This window comes from Spodoptera frugiperda, chromosome 4 (genome assembly GCF_023101765.2).
Source record: "Spodoptera frugiperda isolate SF20-4 chromosome 4, AGI-APGP_CSIRO_Sfru_2.0, whole genome shotgun sequence".
NCBI classification, from domain to species: domain Eukaryota; kingdom Metazoa; phylum Arthropoda; class Insecta; order Lepidoptera; family Noctuidae; genus Spodoptera; species Spodoptera frugiperda.
Genome location: NC_064215.1, coordinates 10,301,470 through 10,320,654, shown reverse-complemented (window position 1 = coordinate 10,320,654; position 19,185 = coordinate 10,301,470). Strand labels below are relative to the sequence as shown.

Below are 19,185 nucleotides of genomic sequence, written 5' to 3'. Positions count from 1 at the left end.
GGGTGCGTTTACAAACATACAAGTTCACATACACATGACACCCATACCCGAAACAACAACTTGTGGATTACGCAAAGAGTTGCTCCATGTGTGTGTGTCCAGCGAGTTGCCCAGCCACCATGCCAATCGGGCAGCTAGTCAAATTAAATATGAATATCGGTTTACACACACACACACAACGTCACGCCTTTTATCCCCGAAGGGGTAGGCAGAGGTGCACATTACGGCACGTAATGCCGCTATACAATGTACACCCACTTTTCACCATTTTGTGTTAAAGTCCCATGTAATAGGGGGTGAGCCTATTGCCATATCCTGGACACAATTCCAGACTCCGTGCTACCACTGAGATTTTTTTCGAAAAACCGAAAAAGCCCAGTAATACTTTGCCCGACCCGGGAATCGAACCCGAGACCCCTTGTACGGTAGTCGCACTTGCGACCACTCGACCAACGAGGCAGTCTTTATATCGGTTTATTCACGTAAATATACTGCGAAAAGCTTTACTAGTTTCGAGTCACATAGGGACTCTTCGTGCGCGACGTCGCGCAGCCTACTTGACTGAAATACTTGTATAGTGCAAACAGGGCATAACGGGTTTTAAATTATTTAATGCAGTACTCACATAAATGTAGTTTTAGTGAACATTTCGAGTTATTTATAGATGCGGTTTAAAATTGTCGGGCGTTTAATTGCCGCTGAAGAGATTTTGGTATGTCTCTAGAACGTTACATTACATTTTGTTTAATAGTTTTCGTTGCTATTAATGGTATGTTTTAGTATTAGAACTCGAAACGGGATATTTACCATGTTTTTCTAATTCTATAAGTTTCCGATATTTCGGCACTGTTGCAAGCGCCATGATCACGGTGAAAAACATGGTAAATATCCCGTTTCGAGTTCTAATACTAGTGTTAGTGACCATGTCAGTTTAAAAACTTAAATGGTATGTTTTATTGTATTAACTGATGTTCTTATTGTTGATTACCTAGATTTATAGTAAAATAATGTTTTAACAACAATTACATATGTTAGGTAATTACGTTTGTTATTTTTTATGTCAAGGTTATCATATTAAGGTTTACTTAGTTATCACACAATGTCAAAATGTCAATGTTATTAGGTAAGTCTGACATACATAGCGTACAATTATTCATAATAGATGACTTGTTTTAGGTCTATTGGACATCTGTATATCTAATATTTAACATTCATGTGTCCAAAATGTTACAAATAATATATTAAAGAAATATTTATTTACTAGCGGACCCGACAGACGTCCTGTCTACACGTCTGTAATTTGAAATTTTAAACTTTTTTAATAAGCTAAAAGATTCTGGACCTTTTTGATGAAAATTGTTATTCAAATGTTATGACAATATCTAACGTCATTAATATTTGACACTGCGATGGTAGCGCCGTCTGTCGGATCCAATGTAAAACATTCCAAAATCAACAACTACTAATAAATTAAAAACGAATTAAAAAAACATTGTCCGAGAGAAGTTCAGTGACATACACACTTACAGAAGAATTATATATATAAAGATTTGACGTCTCTAAGGGGTAGGCAGAGGTGCACATTACGGCACGTAATACCGCTATACAATGTACACCTACTTTTTACCATTTGTGTTATATGTAAGTCCCATGTAGTAGGGGGTGAGCCTATTGCCATATACTGGCTATAAAGAATTCCAGACTCTGTGCTATTACTGAGAAATTTTCGAAAAACCGAAAAAAGCACCGAGACCCTGGCAGTCGCGCTTGCGACCACTCGACCAACGAGGTAGTCATTTATTTAAAATAAGTAAATGTATTTATTTATTTAAAATACCTAAATAAATAAATAGATATTAGTTGATTTTTGTTAAACTTACTATTACAACAACAACCAGCCAACACAATGACACTATCGAATTCCAAATTTCAAATTCAAATTGTCAATTCCATTTTGAGCACACAAACACGCAGCCTTCCCCACGTGCGAGCGTGGTTACCGTAATTAGCCCGATGAGTGGCAATTAGCCTAAAGCATTAGGCGTTAATTACAACTGCTGAGCCGTTGAGAGCAAGAGTAGCCTTCCAACTGTAATTATGACAGAAATGTCGATGCCTTTTGTTGTAAAGTAACCCTTTTTGCTGACAGTTTTAGGTTAGTTTTGCAGTGGATTTTTTGAAGAAGAAGGACATCTTTAAGTTTCTTAATAGACATTGTGTCTTTTAAAGGTTTGGCAAACGTGTCTTAAGTATCTTTTTTTTTGAGGGGCGAAAATCATCCAATGGTTTCTCCCACCTTGGGTTTTTTTGGCAGTCAAAGAGGGGGGAAAATCATCCAATGACTTCTCCCGCCTTGGGCAAAGCGAGAGGGAGTGTCAAACTCTTACTGACTAAAAACCACCCCGTTCCTACTCCTGCTTTTCGAGCCGGAGCCCCGGTAATCCCACATTGCGTGAGGCGAGAGGGAGTGTCAGACTCTTACTGACTAAAGACCATCCTGTTCATTCTTCTGCTTTGAGCGGAGCCCCGGTAACCTGTTACGTTGTCCGCAGAAACATATTATGTTACCTAGTAATTAATTATGTAGTAGCGGACGCTACTAATATATATTTTAGAATTGGTAACCCAATATTACATTTTCCGATATCTATGGACCAAAGCCACAGAGGGGTTTTGCATTGCAACACTCCACAAATGAGGTACGTTACAAAGAGTATCGGTGGATTCTATTCCTGCATCAAGCACCGAATGTTACACAATTTTGAACCTTATTCTGTAGTCGACAATGCACTTGTGGCTTGACACCGAATCCCCAAGGGAAATCAGTCGCATGATCAAAATAGGCCTGGGCGGCTCTGACGTCACTTGCATTGTTAGGTCTTAAAATATTGTGGCAGAATTCTGATGCTTTTGTTATGAAAAAAAAAGTTTCCTTATGGACAATGGAAAAAGAGTTTTTATTTGCTGGCCTTGTTTATGGAACTGTTCTTTTTTCGAACGTTCTGTTATTGCGTTTTGTTTATTTATTTACTCGTTTTTGTACTCGAGGGAATCGAGGTGTGTTTTTTCCGGATTTCGGTTCAATATTTGTAGTCTCGTGTAAATATTTAAGGATCTTGAATAAAGTCGTATACACATCGTGTTATGACTTTATTTACATAACAGTGAAACGTCTCAATAAATGTTTCTGGTAATAGTTAAACGATACCTTAAACCTTTCACAATTCATGGCGGAATGGCAGCAACGACTGTCGCAACCGAGGGCTGGGCTCGCTGTCATCGCAGCGGTAAGTCCCCTCTTTGAGGAGTGGCTAAAGAGGCGCCACGGCGTCCTCACCTACCGCCTGACGCAGGTGCTTACCGGACATGGGAGTTTCGGTAGGTTCCTGTTCCTTATTGGGCGGGAGGAAACGCCCGGGTGTCATCACTGCGAGGACCGCCCGGAGGACACGGTAGAACATACGGTGGCGGTGTGCCCTGCGTGGGCTGAGCACCGCCAAGTCCTCAGGGATGTGGTCGGCGACGGCGACCTCTCGCGCCCGGCACTGGTTCAGGCCATGGTGCGGAGCGAGAGGGACTGGGATGCCGTCTCCTCTTTCTGCGAAGCAGTCATGCTAGCTAAGGAGGAGGCGGGGCGCGTGAGAGAACAAACCTCCTCACGCCCCAGCCGTCGCGAGAGACACTCCGGGCGTCGGGGATCGCGGGACGATCTCCGGCCACCGTAAGTGCGGGCCTGCGGGCGGCGAGTAAGGGTAGCTCTAGAACAGAACCAGACCCGTGCGTACGGCGCGTAGCGTTCCGCGCGCGCCTCAAAGAGCCATCAGACCACCACAGATGGGGCCCAGTAGGGCTGATGCCTGATCCGGAGCTGCGGACTACCTAGCGGGTTTACCGGGGCTCCGGCTCGAAAAGTAGGAGAAGGAACGGGGTGGTTTTTAGTCAGTAAGAGTCTGACACTCCCTCCCGCCTCGCCCAAGGTGGGAGAAGTCATTGGATGATTTTCCCCCTTAAAAAAAAAAAAACCTTTCACAATAAAATTGGCTGACATAAGTATGTGACCAGTACAGAAAAATTGTAAGGTTTCAGTGCAATAAAATTCTACCCGTTCATAAATAAAATCAATTTTAAGATAGATAATGAAAAATTTACATACTTTTAAAGTTTTTTTTAAATCGCATTAGCATATTTAAATCGATTCAAATAACGTTTTTTTCTAAAACAAAAAGGTCCAACTTTCTAGCACAAACATTTTTTAAAACCATTTCATTCCAAACTTTAAAAATAAAAAGGCCATTCATATTTCAAACAGTCATTCCATTTAATGTTTAAATTCAAATTTAGTGTTCGAATCAAAGATGGCGGAAAATGTGGAGATAACTGTTAAGCCTCAGAGGTTGGAACTCATATGGAGAGTTCAATGAGTCGTAGGATTGAATTTCAGTGGGCTGAACTATTTGCTCTGATTACGGATAATTTTGGAACTATGATCTCTAGCTATGGTTGGTTGGTGTTGTGATTGTTTGGTGTAACAAATGTCTGTGTAACAAATGGTTATTTCTATAATTGCGCTTTTTTTATCGTCACGCCTTTTTACGGCGCATTCCAGTAACCTACCGATCGGTAGATTTGTATGGAGCACACATTTTGTATGGAGCTTATGTCAAAATTCTACCTCTGGTAGGCAAATCTACCGATCGGTAGGTTATTGGAATGCGCCGTTAGCCGCGAAGTGGTTAACAGAGAACTTGTGCCACTTTTCACCTCTTGTGTTATAAGTCTCATGTAATAGGGGGTGAGTTTATTACCATATTATTACAAGGCACAATTCCAGACTCCGTGCGACTACCGAGAAATTTTCGAAAAACCGATAAAACCCCAGTAATGCTTTGCCCAATCCGGGAATCGAACCCAAAACCGACCAATGAGGCAATTGAGTAAGTATGAGGTTTAATATGATGATCAATGTTGTATACTATTCTTAAAAGCAAAAAAAAAATTGATGATGGTATGAGTAATTCTTACCCATAAATGTAGACAGAATCTTGGCTAAAAGATGTTTAACTAATTACAACTTTCATCAACAAGACAATAGAGCACAATTTCCTTCATTCTCACAACAAACATAATAAGTGAAGTGCAACAAAGAAATTCTAGTTGAAACGTAGCAATTTCGACCTTATAAACTTGGAGACTTCTTAACAAGTTGCAACTAGTTAGGAGTTGCCAAGGTTCTTGCTCGATCGCCGAGCTATTTACCTCTGCGTACGGAATCCCACAATCTTTAAAACTATGACTTTGCAAGTATGCTAGAGACTTTAAGTTGTTTTTGTAACATATTTTAGTGAAGTTTGTTTTAAAATATTTTAGTGCACAGTCTGAGACTTGCACCAACTTTTTTTTACTTCTTTTAAGGGGAGAAAATCATCCAATAACTTCTCCTGCCTTGGGCGAGGCAAGAGGGAGTGTCAGACTCTTACTGACTAAAATCATTCTGTTCCTACTCCTGCTTTTTGAGCCGGAGCCCCGGTAACCCGCTAGGCAGTGTGTTGATTAATGCTCAAATCTCCGTGCGAGAAGAGGCCTTTAGTCTAGCAGTGGCCACTTAATAAGCTGTTGATGTGTATGTGTGTGATATGCAATTTTGAATTGTAATCCGTTTCGTACTACTCTATAATAATCCTTATTCATGAGCTTTTCTCTGGACGTTACTGTGCCTATTCTTATCCGCCAATTCACATGCAAAAGAAACGGCAGACGTTCTCACCCAAAGAAAAAACTATACCATCAAAAATAATTGCTCCTTTGGCAACTGTCGTTCTTCGCCAAAACCCAGCATTACAGTTTAATTATATTTCCAAGGATTTAGCGAGGGAAGTCGAAAAAAAGAGATACAAAGTAATAAAGGCCTTATCTCGACCTCGTAAGTCGTAATTTACGACTTTTAAAGTCTTCTATGGCAGTCACTGTGGCTTTTATGATCGTCGCGGGCGTCTTGCGTCTTGTCTTTACATCTTAATTTATAATCAGCCATCTTTAAAACTGACGTATATTTGATGAGAAATTGAATCAATAATTATGTCTTACTTATGATGTGTTTTGATAATATGGATGATGACAGGGTACGAAAATTAAAAATCTATTTAGTCTGTCATTTTGGTAATCACCAACATTAGACACGTCGTTTTTTATTTTGTTATATAAGCTAACAATGCTTGGATAAAACGTATTAACTAATTAAATTACGTACGTACCAAGAAGTGACGTTAAGTGACATTTAAAATCGACATATTTTCGAAAGTATTTGTTTCTGTAAGAAAATAAAAATACGTTTCTAATATTTTAAAATAATCTACAAGACGGACATTAAAATAAAAATTTGTCTACCCTATTATAATTGGTAATACGGTATTCTTTAGGGAATAGCATAAGTCTTAGGAATACTTGTATTGGAATACTTGTTGTTGTAGGAAAGGGGTTATTTGTAAGTACTAGATTTAGTAAAATTCTTTTTGGAAGCATCACTAGACAAACGAAAATATCCCGTCATTTTAATATGTATGTTATTAAACGTTTTAGACAAGCAGATGTTACACGAATATTAAAGGGGAGAACTTCCATTTTACGTAGCTTCTAGAAATAATATCTAATAGTTATTCAAAATTAAATGTCAAACTTGTGTAACAGAAAACTGAAGTCGTTTAGATTTCTCCAACTACTATGTTAACCCCTTTTTTTCTTTTTTTTTATATGTTTATTTACATTTGTTCTCCACGGACTCTTGGTCCGTGCCCTTGTGATACAATTTGTTTTTCATTTCTTCCCTACGTTCGTACGTTAACCCTTTACAATCCTATGATTATTAAATTTTCTTCTTTTTAAAGGTTGCCCCACATTAAGATTTTGTCCTGTGTTGTGGTTGCGGTTACAAACATACAAGTTTACATACACATGACACCCAGACCCGACAACCCAGACAACAATTTGAGACACAAAGAGTTGCTCCCTGCGGGAATCGAATTCGCTCTACGTTGCACGTCAGCCGGTTGCCCAGCTACCGCGCCAACCATGCAGTCTAAATGTATTGGACAGATTTTGTAGTATCAACAAAACTTTACTGAAGCGACAGTGATATTTTGCTATTATACACTTAAATAGAATATATAGAAATAATCACACTAATACTATAAATGTGAAAGTTTATTTGTATGGATGTTTGTCCGTTAATCACGCTGAAACTATTGAACGGATTTTGACAAAATTAGGTATACAGACAGGGTAAGAACTAACTAGTAGTTTATAATTAGGAAAACAAAGTTCCCTCATTATTGTGAATACAAGAGGGATCGTTTTGTTCAAAGTTAAAATGTTCAGTAGTTACTATGAGGGTTAGGTGGCCGATGTATGGTAATAAGCTCGGTCCATATTACTTAGGATGCCGTTTTAATATGAAGGGTACTCAGAGAGGTCAACCTCGCGACGGACAAGGGTCACTTTGTTTACTCATGTAAACTATTTTCATTAAATCAAACTATTACAGAGGACAAAATTCTCATTAGCTGCACTGAGTTTTCGTGATGGAATATGACATTGTATAAAGTAATAAAAAAAACTATCTTTATTGGTTAAGGACGAGTTTTTTGGGGAGAAAGACTAGGGAGTTTTTTTTATGGAAAACGCCGAAACGAGCACACATATCACCTGATGGTAAGCAATCGCCGCCGCCCATGGACACTTAAAACACCAGAGGCGTTACAAGTGCGTTGCCGGCCTTTTGGGGGTTGGGAATTTAAAGGTTGTTGGGGAATCGGGATTGGGAAGATTGGGAAGGGAGGAATTGGGCCTCCGGTAACCTCAATCACACAACGAAACACAACGCAAACGTTGTTTCACGTCGGTTTTCGGTGAGGCCGTGGTATCAAAAGTGAAGTGGGACTGGCGGATTTTTACCTCAATATTAATTAGACCTGTTTCGGGGCCTCTATGGTGCAACGCCTGTAATGGCCAAGCGTGGAGATTGAGCTAGAGGAAGCATATAGTTTAACGGTAGACTGCTACAGATGATTGGCATGTGTATAAAATATAATTTTCTAAAACGTTTAATCGTACATATTGAAAACAATTTAGGTACGTGTGAGTTAACGCAAAAACATTTAGTGCGATAACTGACGGATTGAAATCTCATGCAGAATTTATAAAAAACACATAAACTAAAAATATTTATATGACCTTTTATTGGGTAAATGTTTCCGTACTGAAATGGCGTCAGTTTGACAATATACACGCTGGGGTTAATTGCTACAAAGGGTACGCGACAGGCGATGTGTACATAGTCTGTGCTCCATTGTTTAATATCAAAGGTTAGTGGGCACATTTTGAAAGTTTTCCAGCGAAACTGATTGGAAAACTACTGCATTTAGTAGGATCAGGTTTATCCAATAAGGCCATGAACACACTGTCTCGCACAGTTCAATGCTTCCGGCTGATGTTTCCTGAATAACACGAAAACAAAAACGAATAAAAATTATAAAAAACAAAAAAATGTAGCGTTACGTTTACATCCTGTATTCTGTAGAAAAAAGCACGTGTTACAAATTTCATATCACTATGATACTCTTTTACAATATTTTTTTTATAAGTTTTTAAACTGACATGGTCAATAGTAATATCATTAGAACTTAAAACGGGATATATAAACTAATAAACTTGGTAAATATTCCGTTTTAAGTTATACTTAATGATTTTTTGACAAATATTTTAACCTTATACTTCTAGAGCAGTAATGCAGTACATAAATCATAGGAAAACAAAAAATACGAAATGCTACGCCAAGTTACTTCTATTTTATGACACGTTTCATAGGCGCCATCTTAAAAACATAAACCGTCAGAGTATCTTGCTTGAGGCTCTATGACTTACCACAGAGTATATTCGCTTAGAGTATTCAGCCTTATCTGTTTGCGTTGCTCTTTCGTTGATATCAATGTCATTTCGCTTTCTTTTATCAAACTGTATGTCAGCAGAAATAAAATATATTTTTCTTGTGATTGGTCAAATCAGGTATATGTGATATTTTGCGTAATAAGTTAGAGTGAACTAGCTTAACCTTCATACGGTCTTCAAAACGACTAACGTCAACGGGCCTCGGGTCTATTTTGACCCGTACAGTATATTATCTACATTTATGGGAAATAATTACGTAGTTACTTGTAAATATGTTTATAATTAAATACATTTTAATAATAGACATTGGAAACAACAGTTAGTCACTGTAATTTTTATTTTATTTAATTATATTTTGAACATCAAACACTTATAATTGTAACGTGCATAGTACTTAATTACGCTTTAATAACTAAATATAATAGTAATAGTATATATTCAAAATGACAAAAATCAATTATTACATCGAGTACACAAAGTAATTGTTTTCGAATGCTGCTTACATATAAACTTTCTGCATGTAAGGCACACCTACTAGTGTAATTTGTTTTTCCAGCAATTTCTGTCCCAGTTGATATGAAGTGAAAAAGTTATCTGTTGTAAGATTATGGCTCTTTAGCCCCACAGACAAATCAAGAACCACACGCAAACCTTGATTTTTTCAGGAACACTTTCGCTTTCTTTGCCTGTATAGGGTTGAATATTCCAAGCATAACTTGTTGCAGAATCGCATAGAACCCAAAACTTTATACCATACTTTGCCGGTTTTGACGGCATATATTGCCGAAATGGGCATCTTCCTCTGAATGCAACCAACTGTTCATCTACAGTCACATTTTGGGAAGGATTATAAAGTTTCGGTAAAATATCAACCCACTTATTCCATAGCTCGCGAATCGGAGCAAATTTATCTAATAATCGCCGTTCGCTTTGCGTTTCTCTGCTATCAAACCTTATAACTCTTGATATTTTTTTGAAATTTTAGAATCCCACAAACTTTCAGTGCTTTCATTATTTGATCAAAACACACCCGCTAACAAAAGTAAACCAATAAACGCAAACAATTCAGATCTGTCAATATCGGTCCATTCTTTATCAAATACACGTCTACACTCAATATTCGTGTAATCTATACATATAATAAAATCGTAGAAAAGTGCTGTCTGTACATTGAAAATAAAAATAAAAAAAATAGCAGGGGTTATTGTTATGTCGATGTTGAACCCAAAAATGTAATTAACTTTTTTTTTGTCTGTTTGTCTGTTTGTCTGTTTGTCTGTTTGTCTGTTTGTCTGTTCGTCTGTGCGCGCTAATCTCAGAAACGGCTGATCCGAGTTGGATGCGGTTTTCACGAATATATTGTGGGATGCTTAAATTTACATTTAGTGTTTGTTTCATGTCAATCGGTTCATAAATAAAAAAGTTATGTCAAATTAAAGAATCACGTCGAACATTCTATGCTTATACCATTAATCTCCGCAACTATTTGACGGATTTGGTTGAAATTTGGTACAGATATAGTTTAGAACCTTAGAAAGGACATAGATATATTTTTATTTCAAAAATCAAAAAATAAAAATAAGAAATAAATTATTTATAAATAATTCTATGTCGATCGTTACACGACTTCGGTTCATGTTATTGTTTTAATTTATCGAAAAAAAGTAAATAAATAGTAAAAAGATATGAAAAAAATAATATCAATATAATAAAACATTTAGTACAAAGAAAATGCTCTAACGGAGTATAGATAATTCTATGTCGATCGTTACACGACTTCGGTTCATGTTATTGTTTTAATTCATCGAAAAAAAGTAAATAAATAGTAAAAAGGTATGAAAAAAATAATATCAATATAATTAAACTTTTAGTACAAAGAAAATGCCCGAACGGAATATAAATAAATAATCCAAGTTGTCTTTCGATTTCGGATCGAAATAGATCGCGCTATGGTTTCGTTACATTCATTTGGTTGGGTATCGGCCGAGCGCTTCGGTACTATCGTAGAAAAAGTGTATTATCAGTCGTATGATTATTTGTCTGTAGTGGTTCTGCTGTTTCGTATATTCTAAATTGGTTTCGTTGTATTTGTCAATTAATAAGTTTATTTGTTGGGTTTTCCTGGTTTTTTGGTAACCTATTTAACGTAGGTTTAGTTTGATATCGATTATTAGTAGTTACTGTAGTTAGTTTTTTTAATAAAATTGTAAGCCAAATTTTTTTTTAATTAGATTAGATTTAAGTCGTTTCTTTTAAATTATTTAGTTTAAGCTTGGTTATTATAGCATAGAGGATAGGTTGTAATATAGTTTCTTTTTTAATTGTTATAAATTCGTAATTCGTAGCTTTCTTTAGTTTTAAGTTAGTTTAAGTCCGTTTTTAAACTATTTTTTCAATGCCCTAAGTGAGTATACATCTATTAAATTCAAACGCAGAGCTCATTATGTTGATTTTTGAAGAGTTCCCTGGAATATCTTCCACATCTCATTTTTGAAGAGATCCCGCGAGATCGGAAACTATGTGGTTAAAACCAAAAATTTGCCGGAAGTCACTATTCCACGCGAACGAAGTCGCGGGCAAAAGCTAGTTCAAAATAATTTGTATCAGTGGAGGTGGAAAAAATAACTCAAAACTTGAAATTTCTTCTTCTGTGATTCTCGACGAAGAATAACGCGTCAATCCAGGCATCATATTGATAATATTTTCCCTTGAAGTTCTTGCGCAACTGCTCCCAAACGGGGTTTCTGAATAAATTATTTGACCATTCTTTGAAAACAATCCTTCAGCAGGAACAACTGCACTTTCACTCTCACTAGAACTACTGTCAGATGAATCAGCATTCTCCACATGATCTTCAAACTCCGAACACGATTCTTCTTCGTCAGACACCTGATTCAAAATATTGTCAATTTCACTGTCTTGCATTTTCAAATACGAATTTATTGATTTTTACGATTACTTGATTTTGAAGCACTGACGTTCTAGTCGTTCAATGTTTGTTCAATAACTACAGTGTTATGTAAGTAGAACAAAAAAAAAATATAAAATGAATAGTGGGTAATCCGATACCTAAAACTAACCAAACACAATCATCCTATACTTACGGGTCAAATGTGACCCGAAGGCCATTACAGTAAAAAAATCTATAAATCGATAAATATAATATATTTAAAAAAAACTGTCAAACATTTACATTGAGCTTACTACTTTGAACAAAGTCATGCCATATCAACTGCCACAACAAAATACTTAAAAAGAAAACTTTGTTTCTATCCTCAAATGGGTCAAAAATGACCCGAGGACCGTATGAAGGTTAAATAGTTTCTAAATTCGGTCAAGGACTTCAGTGTTCCCAGTTTGATATTTTAAATACGGTATCTAAACTACTAGGAGCTTTGGGATTAAATAGGATATTGAATCAACATTTGTGGCTTAGGGACCGACTTGGTTTTAAGTTCGATCCCCAGGCTGTCTAATGGATTTCAAAATAATAATTATTATTTAATAATAAATGACGAAAGGTCGTTTACAGTTTAATTTATTTTTTTTACCCCTTTATATTTTTTATGGTATATACCGGTAAAAGAGCAGATGGACCACCTGATGGCAAGCAACCGCCGCCGCCTATGGACACCCGAATCACCAACAAGTGTTGCCGGCCTTTTGGGGGTTAGGAATTTAAGGGTTTTTGGGGAATCGGGGCTTGGGAAGATTAGGAAGTGGTATCTGGTAACCTCACTTACACAACGAAACACAACGCAAGCGTTGTTTCATGTCAGTTTACTAAGAAGCCATGGTAATATAATATAACTTATTAACAACAACAAATGTTAAGTTATGTTATCTCAGTATCGCCTATCATCCCACACATACTTGTTAATTAGTTAATATTTTCTTAAGCAAATAAACTTGAGCACAAATTAACATTACTTCGAAACACAGGTTTATCTTAACTTGTAACTTAGTTAGAGAACTAAGTAATCTCAATGATGAATAATGATTCAAGAAAACGGTTTCATTCAAGGAAACGGTTTCATTGAATCGTTAGATCGTACCTTAAATATTTCTCCTAATTATTTTATTAGTATACATTACCTTTATTTTACCTTCGAATCTTTTATTAGATTTAGTTTTGCTTACCTTTCTTTTATCTACACTAACAATACAATAGATTTTTAGTTTTAATTCCGATTATACAATAAAACTAAGAATCTATTGTATTGTTAGTGTAGCATGAATTTCCGCGAAGTAACGCCTGATTCTATTCTATACATATATTACTTTTTTATCTGTTCCGTATAACATCTACCCAGGTGGAAACTTTCTCCGAATTTTGCTACTTTGGCTAGTATTTTCTTAATTTTGTTTTTATTGGAATATTTTTTGTTGTGGTCATCTTATTCTGAATGTGAGTATAAGTTTGTGTAGCTATAGGTATCGGTATGTTCATATTCCATTGTAATAAAACATGGCAATGCTGCCAGTCTTTTGGGCACCATACCTCTTGACTACGATGACGACTGTTTTTTCGACGATATGTAATTTAGTTTTTATTTTTTAATGTTTTATAAAACGTATAGAAGAATAAATGAAATAAGCATTCTTCATATACCTGTATTAAAAGTATTATCTTAATATTTATTATTATACAAGAATTAGCATCTGATGATTACTACAAATTCAACTGTTTTCAAAAGCCCTATGTAAAAATGAAGTCATAGTATATAAAATGTTTAAGATTCTGAAAAGAATAATACAATTGTCAATTGCATTAAATTACTTCTAGTGATTTACTAGTAACTTCAAATTACTTTTAAACAATGTTGCCAGAACGCACTGAGAATTGGAATTGGTCTTTTATTCGACATTTTAGTGTCTGAAGCTCAAAGGTTGTAAAGTATACAATGAAAACGGAAACTGAAACTGGCAGTATATTACAAAACTGTTTTACATGATTTTATAGTATTGTAAACTTTCATGACTTTCATTTTATTTCGTAAGTTGAATAGTCAGAAGTGTGTTTTCATGGTTGTATCTACTGTAGATCCTGGCTTACAGGAGTTGCAGCGGTATGGGAGGTTAAGGCAATGTCATCAAAATCAAATAAGTCAGTAAGAGTCTGACATTCCCTATCACTTCACTTCTCCAAATCGGGAGAAGTCATTGGATTGCTGTTATTGTGATGTGAATTTTAAAGCGAAATCTGTATGTATAACGTATTTTTACTGATTAATTATAAGAGAAGAAGAGTTTTACTGTAGTAAACTTAAGCTTTTCTACGTATAATATATAAACCATAACAAATCAAACGATAAAATAAAACCTCATTTTCCCCATGTTTTCTGACCAGGGGGCCTAGACAAAATCCAAGCGTTTTCCGCACAATCGTTTTCCGTTCACGCTAAGGACTTTGCGTTAGCGTGTCGAAAATGGTAGACAAGTTACAAATGGAACGCGAAACGCTCATTCCGCAGCGTTAACCGAAACACTCTATAATTAGGCTATGGAATAGCGTTTGTAAATGTTACAGCGACATTATTGCGCTGTCAATGTCAAACACAACATACGCGGGATAACAAAATTATTCAAAAGTTTTGTGTGTTGGAACTTGGAAGTGATTGAAGAGTAAATTATTACAAAGAAAGTAAGTAAACATGTTTAAATAACAATTCAAGTAAATGTAAGAACTGTAAGATTATAGTTCTACTGTAATCTTACAGTTCAGTAGGTACTAGTTAGTATCTTTATAAAAATGTAATAAAATAGTTTTATTGCGATGAGTATTCAAATCAATCCACCCCGAAGGCTACCCACTGACCTAATATTTTTTTAAATTTTAGATGGAATCTAGACTTCGTGCGAGTCCCGAGCAATTTAGTTTACTAATAGAATTTATGGAAAGGCAGGTTTTTTCCGATATTTTTTCATCTATTCCACATTTTCTTTCTCATTTTACCTACTTATTATGGAATGCGTAATGTAAACAACCTCACAATGGTGCACTTATATGATTGCGGGTCTTACATTTGTTATTCCAATAAAGTTAAACTTGATTCTAAACCTTAACACTTGTTGATTAGGTATGGTATTAGAATGCTGGTAGCAAACTTTATGTTTACTGGCTCTAATTCTCACGGGACCTTAATCTTATGAATTCTATTTTTAGCCATGGTGATCTTTCAAGGCCTCAAATGGGACTTCAAGGAAAGGTTCGGAGTGAAGGTTTGTGGCAGGAATTGGCAGAAATTTTAAATGCAGTGGGTGGTGGTATTAACAAAACAGCTGACAAATGGAAAAGGGTAATAAGCTATTAATTATTAAAAGAATTATGTATAGCTGTTGCATATGCAGAGCATTAATTTCAAAGTATTATTTTAAATTTTGTGCTACAGGTATGGTCTGACTGGAAGACCAAAACAAAAAAGAAGGCCTCTGTTATAAATCGGGACATCCATGGTACTGGTGGTGGGCCCAGTAGGGGAAAACCATTGAGTCGTCTTGAGGAAAGGGTGTTAAGAATAATTGGGGTCAGCTCAATTACTGGTAATCAAGCTGTACAAGAAGCAGGCTTTCAAGTAAGTGAACCCTTCATACATTGCTTTTTTTGTAAAAACTTATTTTCAGATTTCATAAAACTTCATCCATAGTTTTCATCAATAACAATTAGTGTTATTCCTTTTTGTACTTAGGAAGAACCTCAAGTAAGACATGCAGCTGATACAACAGACACGGTACCATCACTAGTGGATGAGACAGAGTTCACTGTAATAGAAATAGCTCCAGAAAGTACATCCACATCAGTGCCTGTGCCGGATATTACTGTTCCACCTAATCGTCCTGACAGTCCTGTGCCAGGCCCTTCAAATTGTAGAACTGTACAAAGAGGTAATAATTACAAAATGTATCAGGATTCCTAGAAATGAATTATTCAAATAATTATTGATACCTACTAGTTCAGCAACACTAACAAATAAAATTTAAATTACTTCACTCGCAATATCTTTTTTCAATTTCGTCCACCATTATTTTAAGCATGGTAGATTTTCTACTATTCATTCACAAAATACAGAGTAATAAAAATAACTTTTATCTGTTCACAGAAAGATCGCCTATATCCCCCGGCGCTTCTACTCCGCGTCGTCACCGTGTCAGACAGCGAAGACTCCGCCAAACACCGTTCGACCGAGCCACTAGCGAGTTTGTTGCAATAGAGAAGAACCGGTTGCGTTTGGAACAGGAGAGGGAAACTCGCCAACACAATTTGGACATGGAGCGATTAAAAATAGAAGCAGAGCGGGTGAAAATGGAGGCAGATCGCGTCCGGGTCGAGGCAGATCGCGTCCGGGTCGAAGAAGCCCGCTTGGCCATAGAGGCAGACCTACTAGCCTCAAATCAAACACTAAGTTCTCAAATCACAAGTCTAATTTCCTTATTGGAGACTCGTGATTTGAGACCAAGTTAGTTATTATACAAAAAAAAGATGTTCTAACTAGTATTAATACTTACTGTGATTTTAGTTTTTTTTTGCACTGTGATAATTTTTTAGATTTAAGTTATTATGATTTTGCATGTAGTTAGTTAATACACAAAAAAAGATGATTTATCTAGTATTCAATACTTACTGTGATTTTAGTTTTTTTTTACACTGTTATAATTTTTTAGATTTAAGTTATTATGATTTTGCATGTATGTAGTTGGTAAATATACAAAAAGGTAATTTAAACTACTAAAAAACCCGACTGTTTTTATTTATTATTTTATCTTCTAGAATTAGGTTTTAGTCACAAATTAATATGAATATGTGCCATGTAATTACACTTTTTCGTGCATAGTGTAAGAATAATAATATAATAAAACATATTGTAAAGAATATAAAACCTTTTTAATTTTGCTACGTTACATTTTACAAAATTACACACTAATTAAGTCTCGACAAAAGATTACTAAGTGCTGCCCTGCCTTGAAGCAACTCACTTTGGTTGCTAGCAGCACCAACACTGTCAGACGCATTATTATGCTGCGCATCATCTTCTACTTCCATTACAGGTGGAGAAGGTAAATTAGCCTCTAAAGCCATGTTGTGTAACACACAACAGGCAAGTACAATATTCCCAGCAACCGTAGGATGGTAATGTAAGGTCCTGTGTCTTAACAAGCACCTCCAACGTGACTTCAGCAATCCAAAACAGCGTTCTATACAGTTCCTTGCTTGTACATGTCGCTGAGTATACGTATCTTCAACAGAGCCAGGAACTGCATTTAATATTGGAGTCATCAGCCATGGCCGCTGTGGATACCCAGAATCACCTAAAAAAATACATAAATAAATATTAGCACCATGTTATAATTATTTGCCACACAACAACTAATTAGTTTTTCATATATTTTTGAATAAAATGTTTTTATTAACATAAAACAAAAATATTTGCCCTATAATTTAAATTTCACATATTTTTAGATTTTATTTAAAGGTAAAATTGTAGTCTTCAAGATTGTTAGCATGGTTATGGTCTTAAATTTAAATAACAAATTTATTCTTTAAACAAAAATACTACATTATTTATTAACCTACCTAACAACCACACTTGTTCTCCATTTTGGTGCAACTCTCGCATAAATGATTCCATTCTGCTAGATGCCCATATGAATGAGTCATGGGTGGCTCCTCCAAACTTTGAATTGACATTTATAATTTTTAAATTACTGTCGCATACCTGTTAACAAAGGAAAAATTTAAGAAACATATAAATACATTTCTGTAGTTACATACTATTTCAAGCATTAATAGTTATTATTACAAGCCACAAGCAAATGTAAACTTACCATTTGTACATTCAATGAATGATAACCTTTTCGGTTAAAATATAAATGCTCATCTTCTGATGGCTTGACTAATGCTATGTGGGTGCAGTCTATGCATCCAACTACACCCGGGAGTCTAAACCGCCGCTGAAACCTATGGAAAACATAATACATATTTTATATTATAGTCAACAATTGCTTTTTAGATACATATTTAGAACCTAGTGTGGATACATGGCTCAATGAAGCATTTTCTAATACCTGTTGGCCTTAAAGTATATTAATAATGTTTAGTGTAAAATACTAGTAGTGAAGTATATAAATATAGTTGACATAACTATCATAACTTACTCAAGTCTTATTTGGGCTCGTTGTTGTGGCGACCTCGGAAACACAATCCATTTATTTATAATGGCTGGGTGGCTCAATGCATCAACAACCTGTCGTATGCACCTACTAGCAGTTCTTTGCACCAAATGCTGCGATAGTCCAACAATGCGTTGATATGAACCCGTAGCTAAAAAGCTGAGAGTACACAAAACCTGAAACATGATTTCATTGAGATATGATAAAGGCACTTAATAATGTTATGTACCTAAGTAGGTAAGGTTAGAAGAACAAAACGTACCTTGAGTTGTAAGCTAATCTCCCGGGTGCCTTTTAATGAGGTTAAATGCCGCAAATCATCACAAAGACTCCGAAATGTTTGTTTGTCTAACCTAAATCGATGAACAAATTCTAAATCTGGTATATTTACAATTTCGTCCAGTTTACGCCGATCTAATCTCGTTTGACGTCTTTGCAATGCTGCTTCATTATTTGCTGACCAAAATAATCGTAAGGAATGCATTTTCACTACTTAATTTAACTTAAACTCACAACAAAAATAACAATGTTTACTCCTTCTCACAGTTAGCGTCAGGGACCGACCTCCCGCTAACAGAGCGTGTCGCGGAAACGTCAAAATATCACTAGCGTTTGTCAAAAGTGCCACTTGTCTACCATTTTGATGAAAATTTTTGGCGTTTACGTTTTACGCTCACTCCAACGTTCCTTTCCGCATGAGGAATAATGACTTTGTCTACCAATTTAGCAGCAGTCACGTGACATCGAGTTAGCAAATGTCAAATCCATACAATTTGATTTTTCTGTTGGCATTAACGCTTACAGAAAAGGGATTTTGTCTAGGCCCCCAGAAACAGATTAAAAAACAATTTCACACGTCCATCACATCTATAAATCCGTCAGTGCACATCGTCGAAGTGAAACCGGAAGCCAGATAGCGGCCATGTTGTCTCTCAACGGAAGTGACGCGCCAGTTGTAACGCGACCATGTGGATATTGCAACACAGTTTGTTGTTTGTGTAATCGATACTCTGTGATTGCTGGTCGCATGTACTGTTATTAAATTCTTTGAAGATAATAATGTTTCTGGAGATTTCT

The 19,185-nt window shown here is 36.0% G+C and overlaps 2 protein-coding genes across 3 annotated transcripts; one reads left to right on the top strand and one right to left on the bottom strand.

Annotated features, from left to right (window-relative positions):
• Nucleotides 1–14,288: 14,288 nt before the first annotated feature.
• Nucleotides 14,289–16,711, top strand: LOC118281475 (myb/SANT-like DNA-binding domain-containing protein 4). 2 transcript variants are annotated; one of them, XM_050708019.1, is made up of 6 exons: nucleotides 14,289–14,584; nucleotides 14,781–14,842; nucleotides 15,107–15,239; nucleotides 15,333–15,515; nucleotides 15,630–15,825; nucleotides 16,041–16,711. In XM_050708019.1, the coding sequence occupies exons 2-6, from the start codon at nucleotides 14,781–14,783 to the stop codon at nucleotides 16,400–16,402; spliced, it is 936 nt and encodes a 311-aa protein (XP_050563976.1). In that variant the 5' UTR covers nucleotides 14,289–14,584; the 3' UTR covers nucleotides 16,403–16,711. The 2 variants fall into 2 exon arrangements, with proteins under 2 accessions (XP_050563976.1, XP_050563977.1); XM_050708020.1 differs by lacking the exon at nucleotides 14,781–14,842.
• Nucleotides 16,712–16,800: 89 nt separating this feature from the next.
• Nucleotides 16,801–18,935, bottom strand: LOC118281474 (putative nuclease HARBI1). Its single transcript, XM_035602049.2, has 5 exons — nucleotides 18,371–18,935; nucleotides 18,094–18,284; nucleotides 17,764–17,896; nucleotides 17,513–17,654; nucleotides 16,801–17,247 (listed from the first exon to the last, which is right to left on the bottom strand). Exons 1-5 carry the CDS (start codon nucleotides 18,590–18,592, stop codon nucleotides 16,859–16,861), a joined length of 1,077 nt encoding a protein of 358 aa, XP_035457942.2. The 5' UTR covers nucleotides 18,593–18,935; the 3' UTR covers nucleotides 16,801–16,858.
• Between the last annotated feature and the right edge of the window lie 250 nt (nucleotides 18,936–19,185).